Source organism: Euwallacea fornicatus, chromosome 24 (assembly GCF_040115645.1).
Source record: "Euwallacea fornicatus isolate EFF26 chromosome 24, ASM4011564v1, whole genome shotgun sequence".
Classification (NCBI taxonomy): Eukaryota; Metazoa; Arthropoda; class Insecta; order Coleoptera; family Curculionidae; genus Euwallacea; species Euwallacea fornicatus.
The window spans coordinates 2,475,595-2,487,527 of record NC_089564.1 but is presented as its reverse complement, the minus strand read 5'-3'; the positions used below and the strand labels follow the sequence as shown (position 1 = coordinate 2,487,527).

At 33.5% G+C, this 11,933-nt stretch overlaps 2 protein-coding genes across 2 annotated transcripts; one reads left to right on the top strand and one right to left on the bottom strand.

Annotated features, from left to right (window-relative positions):
• The first annotated feature begins 1,283 nt into the window (after nucleotides 1-1,283).
• On the top strand, nucleotides 1,284-1,909 carry LOC136346667 (uncharacterized oxidoreductase YjmC-like). The gene is made up of 4 exons (XM_066295991.1): nucleotides 1,284-1,341; nucleotides 1,403-1,464; nucleotides 1,511-1,706; nucleotides 1,755-1,909. Exons 1-4 carry the CDS (start codon nucleotides 1,284-1,286, stop codon nucleotides 1,862-1,864), a joined length of 426 nt encoding a protein of 141 aa, XP_066152088.1. The 3' UTR covers nucleotides 1,865-1,909.
• A 103-nt stretch (nucleotides 1,910-2,012) lies between these two features.
• On the bottom strand, nucleotides 2,013-4,429 carry LOC136346783 (ejaculatory bulb-specific protein 3-like). The gene is made up of 2 exons (XM_066296224.1): nucleotides 4,197-4,429; nucleotides 2,013-2,525 (listed from the first exon to the last, which is right to left on the bottom strand). The coding sequence occupies exons 1-2, from the start codon at nucleotides 4,393-4,395 to the stop codon at nucleotides 2,332-2,334; spliced, it is 393 nt and encodes a 130-aa protein (XP_066152321.1). The 5' UTR covers nucleotides 4,396-4,429; the 3' UTR covers nucleotides 2,013-2,331.
• Nucleotides 4,430-11,933: the final 7,504 nt, after the last annotated feature.

The following is an 11,933-nucleotide window of genomic DNA, read 5'->3' as shown; positions in this document are numbered from 1 at the left end:
CACATTGACAGTTCGAAATACTTCCGTAAAAACATACATCCCTCCACCGATAGGGCCGTACCACTACTAAACACTTCGCTGATGGGTACTGTCCTCTTCATGTTGAAATCAGGAACTATACTTAGAAACTACTACTACTTACTATATCTTAGAAACGAAGCGATTTCAGAGCTAACTTTATTCGATCTAAATATTTGTTTTTAAGAACTCCACACCTGCTGAAAATCTGTCAGTATATTTATATCAAACGTCCTGTATATTTTTAAGACTTCTAAAATACCACTGACCCTTAACATACCTTTTTGGTATCGCCATGTGGCAGTAGCAAAGGGTAGTTTAAATTTTTACCACTTATTTAGTACATTATAAGAATTTTTTATTGCATCTGATATTTAAATTTACAGCTGTAAACAATGTAAAAGTTTCTCTCTTTGTGTCTTTTCTGGATACAGATGCAAGCAAAGGAGACAATCGACACTCTTCAATGCATCTTCACTTGCAACACACATTTAATTTTGCTCATTTATCGTTTGTTACTCTTTGTCTCAGTTGTATAAGGTCTTGTTTGAGAGCATAAACTGTCTCCAAAACTACTGTTTGTGTGTTGGTCCTTCGATTTTCATATAAGAAGGTGATCCAGTCAGTAATAACATACCTAAGCCGTGCATTCCTCACAATCTCTAAGCAAACACTTTAAGTCGCAACCCTACGATTTTAATGCATTGTAGAAGGCAAAGTTCTAGTAACAACTCTGGAAGAAGCAAAGAGTTTCCTATCGGAATGCTTCCAGGCAGTGGGCCCATCTGGAGAACGTGCCGATATTGCAGCTGAAATCTTACTGACGGCAGACTAGAGAAGACATTTCAGTCATGGAATGAATAGATTAAATACTAAAAATAGTAGAAACTAGTTATAATTCCATTGGAGTTTATTCCCACAGAATATGTTCTAGACTGGTATATTAATGACATGATAACTAAAGAAGTAGCACCACACATGGTTCCATCAATAGAAAAACAAACGATTGCCACAGAACTGGTCAATGAAAATAATACTTTAGGGGCTGTTGTTGGGGAGCACTGCATGGGGTTGGCTATAGAAAATGCAAAGAAGATGGTAATGGTAATAGCATTGGATAATAACAGTAATGGATAATAATACAAACGAAATTTCTCATAAGCTTAGATAAAAACAAACTCTTCAGACTCAAATCGTTATGGGATAGCTGGGATCTACAATCTTCAAGCAATGAAGGCTAGATATTATTGAGATTTCTGTGATCAATGTCTCCTTTAGTCCCCACTCGTGCCAAAGAAATATATTTCGCATTATTACCCAAGAGCACCTTTGAGGCACTAAAGTTTTCAACAAGCATTAGGAACCAACTCAATTTCCTTTGAAGTCCCTGACGTAGGGAACCAAAGGATACTGGGCAAGGCGACCACTACTGTAGCAATGAGAAAGGTATTTTTTAGAGGCAGTCGACAAATCATTTTATTTGAAAGTTTAGTTAGAGGTGCACTTAAGGCAAAATAAACGCATTTCTGAGAGGGACTCCATCAGTAATGCCGGCCATTCTGAAAAAGACCCATTCACAGAAATTAAATCTCATGAGCTGTTTCCTCTAAGTGGTACCGAATTAACTGGAGGCTACAAGGGATTTGAGCTGTCTTTTATGGTCGAAATTCTTTGCGGCATACTGTCAGGTAATTATGGACAAACCTGTAGTTTCTTGTAAAACCTTTAGATTGTAGGCTCAAACTGCAGGCCGAATATTCCTATGTGGTATCCAGACAGCAGGAACCAAAAGGCAAATTTATCCGACACTTTTATTGCAATAGATCCCACGGTATTTGCTCAGTGATGTGATGTTCGATTTAATGATCTTATGAGTCATATCAGAAATGTGGAACCGGTAAGATAATTCGTGTTTTTTGATTTAATAAATTTTTGTTAGTTTATAGAGAAATGCGAACATGCCGGTTTTAGTTCCTTCAGATCTAGAGCGAAACAACATGAATTACGTTGATTTACAGGGAGGTCTGTATCATATCCAGAATCACCACGATACAAATAAGATTCTGACTGAAAAGCTGAATGTGATTGAAATGAGATGACAAATTGAAGACAAAATTGCTGTGAAATAACAACTAATTTATGTTTTATCTATAAGCATAATACTTCCATTAATCATATTTACATATAGACTTTTTCCATACAGACGCATTAATAAATACAACAAAAAATTCTAGATGAACGAGTACAAAACAGTCTAAAAAGTGCAATTCAATTAGGGTTTGAAGTAATATGACTGATTAATGGTTAACAGGTTCAAATATCATACTCCGCTTTCCATTGATCTTTGTATTTCTCCCAATAAACACCATCAGGGTCATACTTGGATTGTAGTTCACTCCACCAATTTTGCTTATTCTGAATCATATGTTTAATTACTGCGAATACTCCTTTCTTTTGGGGCTCGGTACACTCTTGGCAGTTGCTTTGTAATGCTTCTGGCAGAACACCTAAACAATAAAATAAACATTTAAATGATAAATTCATGAGGTATGACACCAGGAGTAACTGCATAAGAATGTATGCCTTCGCTCTTCATTCGTCATCTACAAAATAGCTAAATTGTACAGGGCGTCCCGAGGATATACCGACAAATTTTTCGCTGTAATAAACATATGCCCGTAAATGAGCCGTTTTGGACCGTACAGAAAATAAAATATTTTAAGTCATATTAGATAATTAAATTAATTCTTGGCTTAATTGTACACCACTATTTTTCGTTGAACATTTTTCGTTTCAGTTACGTCTATTATGGAGGAACATTAACATTTCTTTTTCAGTTGATCGATTAGAAGAGAAAGCCGTGTATAACCTGGCCTGCGGGATCTCCTGATTTCAACCCATTAGATTTTTTCCTTTTGGGCTATCTTTAATTTGGGATCTACGGAACGCCTATTGATAATGAGGAAGATCTCTTAACAATAATAGCTAGTGGCACACATCTAGAAGCTATTACCGAAATATTCCAGAGGGTCCCCCAGTCATGGTACCATGTTTGCATTCAAGCAAATGATTAATATTGTGAACAATTATTCTAAACCGTCGTTTATCAATAAAATAAAACGCAACACGAATAAAAAGATATTGTAATGACCAAAAACTATTTCCTTTTTTCTACCCAAACAGTTTACTTGCGGGAACGTGTTTGTTAAAGAAAAAAATGTCTATTCATGTCCGCCACCAGCCCTTAAAAGTTTGTCGGTATATTTTTGGGACGCGCTATATTTTCCTTTTAAGATGCGGTAAAGAGGCTTTACCGCATTCTCAAAAAATGACATTAAAGATGAAAAAACAACAGGGTGCATATTTTGCACACTGTCATGTCTACTTCACGCACACTGCCACGGACAAGGTAAAAAACATCTTCCATAATTGCCGCAGAAAATATGGTGTGAAACAGGTTCGAAAATCACTCATTACACTCGTAAGATGTTGTTCTACTCATTTTTCACTCGTGCCAATAAACTATCTCTCGTACTAATGAAAAGTTGCTGAATAAACTTATCTACTATTAGTACGAATGTTCCTAGTTATTTCATTTCTGTGATTTTAAAATAATTTTTTTACATTTTTTTAAAAAAATAAGACTCTAAAGCTGTTTTTTAGAATTTCCTCAAATTGACTTTTTGCATAGAATCTGAACGGATGTTATCAAGAGTTACAAGAGTCCTCTTTCAAGTAATTTTTTCATTTGAAATCAGACACTCAGTATTTTATTTCTGCCTGGTCTTTGTACCTGCACTTGTTTGTACTTGTCTTCCAAAGTACTTGCCCTGGATAGACATTTCAATTCCTTTGCGAGCATTTGAGGAGTTTTGAAGTTTGAAAAGAGTCATCTCCTCACAGCTCTTAAATTGAATTATTATAGAAAACATAGATTAAAATCCATTTTAGAACTACTTTTCCATTCCCTAACAAATCTACAGTCTATATGGCAAAATAACTGATTTGAGATGAACTAGTTTGAGGTCAAATTCTCTCAATTATCATGATACTGATGATCTCAGTGGCAATAGTAAATATTGATAATTCATTGGTCAAGATGTTCTTTTTAATGATATTTTTTGTTAGTTGCTTTTGTGTTTAATGATAAACACATAATGAAACGTAAAAATCCTTACGTTTTAACTCGTTAGCGTCTGGAGTGCAAGTTCCTCTCTCCATAAGGCAATTAACGTAATTCTTCAACAAACGATCACTCTTAATAATTTCATTGTAATCTATGTTATCATACATCGAAGAATACTTTTTCACATCACCCTCAATACCAACGCCGAAATAGATCAGCACTAAGAAAACTACGATCACTATGCTTCTCATGATTCATGTAGATGGAACAATGAGTATGAGATAAACGTTTAAATAGCTTTTCACGAATATATGAACATAAATGTCTCGCATCCGGTGTAAAGCTATATTTTCCATTGGATTGTCATTACGAGGGTGCTTATTAGAGTTTTTAATGGTTGATGGGTTCTAGGCAGGTAGCTGTTGCATGTGGGTATGTAATTTTGTGATATATGGTAAATTTTCAGAAATTTATGAATCTCACAACAAATGAAAAGTTAAAATACAAATAACTTTGCATATACTATGAGTGGTAAAAAATTTTCACTAGGGGATAGATGGGTTCATTTTGAATCTCTATACCACATTTACCTGTATATAAAGTCTCATAGTTTTTGAAATATTGGGCAAAGGGGAGAATAGACAGGGTAGAGGAGAGAGGGTAAATAAATGCATTAGAAATGGAGGGTCTCGTTTTGAAAATGAAATTAATCAATAGTTGTATTGTTTAAGTTAGGACTACCGGTATAAGTTTTAAAATGATTAATACTTATTTAAATTTATTATTGCTTTTTTTTCTAGTTGTGAGTAATATTATTTTTTATTTTAAGTTTTGTTAACTATAATTTTGTCTCAACATTATACATAATTTGAAAGAATATACAATAATTTTTTTTAAGGCTATTTGAATTTATTGAGCTAGAGCTGCATTAGAGAAAGTTTTGGTTAAAACGGATGAATAAATTGGAACCAAAGTATTTTAACACATTAATTTGTCTAGATAATTGATTATAATAAGATTTTTTGATTAATTTTTGTTTTGCTTTGCCGATATACATGTGAAGAATAATAAAAATATATATTTCTGAAAATGGAAAATATTTAATACTAAAAAAAACTGTTATCAATTGTTTCGTATAAATATCTAAAAACGCAATATTTCAAAAAAGATGAGACTTTGCATAAGGATAAATGTATTTATACAGGGTATTGAAAATTAGTAGGCCAATCCGACTGCCACAGATTCCTTGAGCAACAATAATTAGATTTTCTTTATGTGACTTTTTTTTTGTTTTATACTTACTATACAGAGTATTGAAGTTGTTAAAAATAAATAAATTGTTTTAATTAATTTAATGTATTTTGGCATATTTTAATAAAATTTTGTGACAAAATTCAAAATTGAAAATGCGGTTTTAATGGTAGTTTAGCAGATAAATTTCTTAATCGACACCATCCCAAAAAAATTTTTTTTCAATTTAATTATGATAATGTAAGATAGCCATGGGACAATACATCGTGTTTTTGAACGTACGTTGCCGATAGAAAAAAAATAGGTTCCATGTATTGACATTAAATATGTTGAAATATTGTTTGAAGCAGCAAATGAAAATTTTACAATAATAAAAATGGTAAAAGAAAAAAAAATTACTTTAAAAAGTGAAACTCATTCACCATTGGCGTGGCTAAAAAAAAGTTGACAGGAAGGAGGGGGGGACGTGTCCGTGACCCCCATTTTCATCATTCTGGTTTGAAATTTTTGTATCCAAATGATAGCGCCTCATTGAGCTCTGCATCACTGCAGAGTTTCAATAAAATATGTGAAGAAATACCGTAGTTATTATCAAAATAATTTTTTTAAACAAACTTCAACAATCTGTATGGTGAGTATAAAACGTCAAAAAAAGTCGCATAAAGAAAGCCTAATTACTTTAGCTCCAGGGATCTCTGATTAACGGATTCAAAATCAGTTTCAAAAATGTGCCAATGTATCTTCTATAGAAAACTTTCTATCGTTTCATCATAAACCCTGTATATGGCAGAATCCTGGCGTGCGAAGTGCATATTGTGCAGACCGGTATTTTGAAGAACACCTCAGAAAGCTAAAATGTTAGGTCTCCTTTTTTCGCTAGTGCAGGTTAGCACGAAACAAGCTATGTATATCTCATCTATCACCGTCGTTACTATTTGGTGAGTCAAATGCAAAATAATGATTTTCATATAAATTGCATGAAATAATATTTTGGTGTATTTAATGATGAAATAATTTGAAAAAATCGATTACGACCTCCGAATTGCGAACGACATTTCTTGCCCTAACTAACAGTACCTTGGTATACATTAACAGAAAAACAGAAGTTAAGGATATCTTCACGTTTTCCAGGAAAAGCAAAGAGAAAAATTAGTACTTCGCACAGCTCTATGATAAAAATTTTCATATAATCGAAAAATGTGTCGTTTTAGTTAACTCCATATTGATATCAATACGCAATACTTCCCATATACAGGTTGAGTCGGGAGGATCGTGCCAAACTTCAGAAGCGTGTTGTACATGAAAAATAAATGTAAAAAAACTCAAATGTTGTTATTTGATTTTCGTTTGTTTACAAGTTATAGCGTAAATAAAATTAAAACATAAAATTTAAAAAAATTATAAATTTCATAAGAAATTCCATAAATTAACGTTTGGATATCATAGTAAATGTTCAAAAATATTGTCATTAACTTCTAAACATTTTCGGCTTCGTCTATGAAGAGCATTCGTTGCGCTCCTGATTGTTTCATATTTTTCTTTAATAGCAGCTGCAGCATTTCTAATGCTGCAGCTGCAGTGCATCTTGAGTGTCCACTTCAGTTTGAAACCAACCCCACAAACAATAGTCTAGTGATGTGAGGTCTGGAGTCCTTGGAGGCCAACTAATAGGGCCACTACGACCAATCCAACGTCCAGGAAAGGTACGTTTATGGTAAATAGAATCCAAGTTAAAAAAATTTATTTACGCTATAACTTGTAAACAAACGAAAATCGGATAACAACATTTGAGTTTTTTTACATTCATTTTTCATGTACAACACGCTTCTGAAGTTTGGCACGATCCTCCCGACTCACCCTGTATAGACGGTTAATGAAAAGTAACAATTTAGGTTTAATTAATTTTTTGGGTGTTAATTATTGAACTCCAAACCAAAAATATTTATTAAAATTCTCCGGAGCTGCTTTCGTCTCACTTACCCATACATAGTTTGGTGAAACGAAACGAAGTAAGAGCGATTCTAATATGGCACTTCCGAACATATTGTGTGTATATAAATATTTCTTTGACGAATTTTAAGGATAGACCGTAAAAGTAATGAAAAATAATTATTTATTTAAAAAATAATTTATTATTTAAGGAATTACCATCGATACATGTTAAGTGAATCCGGCAACAATTCAGGACTCAAGAGCTGGCCTGTACTAACTGAAGGCCCTCTTCATACAAAAATACGCTGTCGTTAGCAAAAGCAAGGAATCTGTTAGTTTATGTTAGGATTGTAATAAATAATCATATATGAAATTTGAATCCCTTTCGGCATCTTTAACGTTAGCTTAAGACCTATTAGCTTTCTAAACGCACCATTCAGGCGATAGATTTGTGTGTTTGCTTAGCCAGCATTATTTTAATTATTGCCGCTCGTAAATGATCATATAATTGATGTATCCTGTTAAAGCTGGGCTGTATCAGTGCAAAAATCCTGTATATAAATAATAACTGCTTGCTAATTCAGCAACATTTTATCTTATGAAGAACCGTCCTTGACGAGCTGCCTCCGGCAAAATCTGTGACGTTCAGACTGGTATTAACACACACGTAGTTAATTCGAACAAGTCTTTGTGTATAATTCAGTTAATATTGGTGTATCGTGGAATTATATCTGTGATTAATATTTATTCTATTTATGCAAACAAAAAAATATGTATTCCTAGAGGCATTCGAATATAATTGGAATAGCCAATTTAAATTCAAATTAACGCGCTGATGTATCTACTGTTAAAACTTGAAAGGAGAATCGCATTATTGAATATCCGACAGGTTATTTTTTGTCCGGAACTAGCAGAGCAAATATGGTAGCACATGGCACCAAACCAATTTGAATCTATAAGGTTGGTAGGCTTATTGAGAGAGTTAATTAGAAACATATTAGTTGAATATCTTCGGTAAGCCTAGTTTCTTACAATTATATACAAGGTGTCCCATTTAGAGCTGTGATTGAAGATCACTCAAAAACGGTGCGCTGTATGAAAAAAGTTTCAAAAAAAATTTGTAAGGTAAAGAGGACGACATGTCATGCACATAGTGACTTTTAGCCTAAGCGTCATTTTAAAGTCATTTCAAAGGGCAACCTCGTATCGTTTTTACAGATCCCTGTAAACCTTCAAAAAATCAATATCTTTCATTTGAACAATTTTTTATTTGTAATTTTATTTGCACACTAAAATGGCGTTATGTCGAAAAGCCACTATCTTTATGGCATGTCCCCCTCTTTATCGGAAAATTTTTATTTGCATTTTTTTCTTCATACAGCGTGCCGTGTTTGAGTAATCTTCAATCGCAGCTTTAAATGGAACTCCCTGTATATAATAAATCTAAATCATTTCATATAAACGGGTATGATATGAGTCTGACCAAGCCACTAAAACCAATTTTGATGGTTTTTTCAAACTCATATAATGTCGTTATATTATTTCGAGCTATATGACTTCTAAAGGGATCATATTTAATTGAAGATACGACGATTATTTTGAAAAAAAGCATAATTTCTCTCGTTTTTCTGTAAAAAATAATGAAACTAGTAATTTGAAAAAAATGCATAGAAAGATTCGAGTTTATTTTTTGACATGAGAAAAGGATAAATAACATGGATTTAAACTTAAAAATAGCATGGATCTTGGAATGATGGAACAAATATGGAAATAGAAGGGGCTGCAGGAAGAAATACATTAGACAGTGGATAATTGATTAGCTACAATATATTAAGAGAAAGAATGCAAAAAAAGCACACACTGGGACTAAGCTGGAATAAGCGGCATATGGGTTATTCGGAAGAGACCAAAACTAAATGAAAGCTTCTGTGCAATAGCGAAATATCTAGAATCGAAACCTGAATGAATGATATTAAAATGTGACAACACTGATTTAATAATAGAGAAGAAGGAAAATAAGAGATTCATATTTTCTAACGTGAAGCAAAAAAAACATTAACAGACATTTAAAATGATCAATGAGATAAAATACAAAACACAGAAATCTATTATCAGTTCAGTACAAGACATGATGGGAACGAATTTGAAATAAGTCGGTTGCAGGCAAAAACCGGAAGTAATGCAAAACCAAAAGAGCGAAGCAATTCTGTTACGGTAGACGAATAATTAAAAAAGTAAAATGAGCCAATTTTGACAAAACATCATTAGGTGAAATGTAAAGTTGATACAGATAAAGCGACATAAATGCAGTAGAACCTAACTTGATCTTCCAGAATCTTAAATTTCACTAATTGATCATGTTAATTATCAAAAAAAAAAAATTAATAACGTTTTTGAACTTACAATTTCGAACTAAATTAAGCTTGAACTAATAATTTATTAATAATTATTTAGTTACTATAATTTGATGTAATTTACACACTTTATGCTGAAACACCCAATAATCAGTCAATCAATCAAAAGCATTCTAAAATATCAAAGCAACCTAGACTGACCTGCTTATAATTATTATTTGAAATCTTTAAGGTAATATAAATTCATGATCATGATCAGCTGCATGAATTTTCGAATACTTGAAAGTAACCTGTACTGACGTGATACTGATTTTTCAGAGTATACAGGAAGGCGCGCTGTTAACTATCCATCCAGGTGTTTTTCTTGTAAATGAATAAATGAAGATTTGCTGAAACAGGCGAATTTTGGTCTTCAAGGGGACACATTTTTTTATGTTTGCATCCCCGTAGCTCCAACATCTACAAAAGGGTGGGCATGACTCTTAACAATTCAAATGAAAAAAAAGGGGGGATGATATTTTATTTTTTTAAAGAAATTAAATAACTTTTATTGCGAATCCTTCCTTGTATTATTTGATTGCTCTATAAAATGAACAAAAAATAGTATTAATGATAATGTTTTGGAATTTCACTTGATCTTTCGAAAAACCTGCTATTATCAATTGGTTTCTCTCAAAGATAGACGAATTGGAAGAGAGGTCTTGTTGAATGGCCTGTAAACTCTCTTGATTTGTTACCATAGGTCTCTTTCTCGTGAGAGTATTTGAAGTTAAAAACTTTATGCAACCAAAATCAATCATTTAAAAAGGTTCTAGCTATGAATAGTATACAGGTGCCAAGAAGATACTCCCGCTATATTCTACATTTCGAATAGTGTCTTTATAATTACATGAAGGTCGGAGGTGAATATTTTCAACATTTACTCAATTGAGGCAAGTGGTAAAAATTTTTGTCACTTTTGCATTTTATTTCTTTATTTCTCACGAACTACTCAAGCGATTCTAGCGAGGAAGGTCCCATAACAGCGGGAATTAAAATGCCTTTCAAAAAATATATCACTTTTCCATTTAAGATATTAAGGATGAGAGTCACCATTTCGTAGGGGTTGGAGCAGAGGGAGTTCAAAAATGTAAAAAATGTGTCCCCTGAAAATAAAGGATTTTGTATCCGAGGATATTTTTATTTATTCGCATATAAGAAAAAAAGTTGATGGAAAACTTTTCGATGTGTTAGTCTTTATGTATTTTGTAAATAAATAATATAAAAAATAAGCAAGTTGCCCTATTAGGAACATACTAGGTGCGCAACTAAGTTTCACGCATGGATGGCGCTATAGACACGTGCAATCGACATAATGGCGGAAACTGTGTTTTATTTATAAATTAGACAGTTGTTATCAACAACCAGTTAGAATATAAACATTTATCGCAATGTAAAGTAAATTTTTCTAAGAACGAAAATGTCGAGGTTTGTGCCAAATAAACAACATTTGCGGGAAGCTTTGCTTTTCTGCTTTAATTTGAGAAAAAATGCAGCTGAAGCACGTCATTTGCTTGAGGAGGCCTACGACCAACATGTACCATCGAAAACTACTTGTGAAGATTGGTTTAAGCGCTTCAGAAGTGGCGATTTCCATATCGAGGAGAAGAATAGCTCCAGAAGACCAAAATCGATTGAAGACGCCGATCTGCCAGCGTCCTTGGATGAAGGCGATACGCAAACACAAGATTAACTTGTAGAAGCATTAAACATGATTTGCCAAGGCATTTCCAAACATTTGCATGCTATGGGGAAAGTTCAAAAAGAAGGAAAATGGGTGCCACATGAGTTGACTGAGAGACAAATGGAAAATCGGAGAACCACTTCCGAAATTTCGCTTTTACGGCATAAAAGAAAGTGCTTCCTACACCGAGTTGTTACTGGAGATGAGAAATGGATATATTCTGAGAACCCTAAACGCAAAAAATTATAGCTTTCATCTGGTGAAGCATCGACATCAAGGGCACGACCAAATCGCTTCGGAAAGAAGACAATGCTCTGCGTTTGGTGGAACCAAAACGGAATCGTGTACCATAAGCTGCTGAAACCGGGAGAAACTGTCAATGGGCATCGCTACTGACAACAACTAATCAGTCTGAACCATGCATTGCTCGAAAAACGGCCAGATTGGAACACGAGACGCGAACGAGTGATATTGCAGCACGACAACGCTCCAAGCCATTGCACTTCCTTCGTCCAGGACACCAACAAAA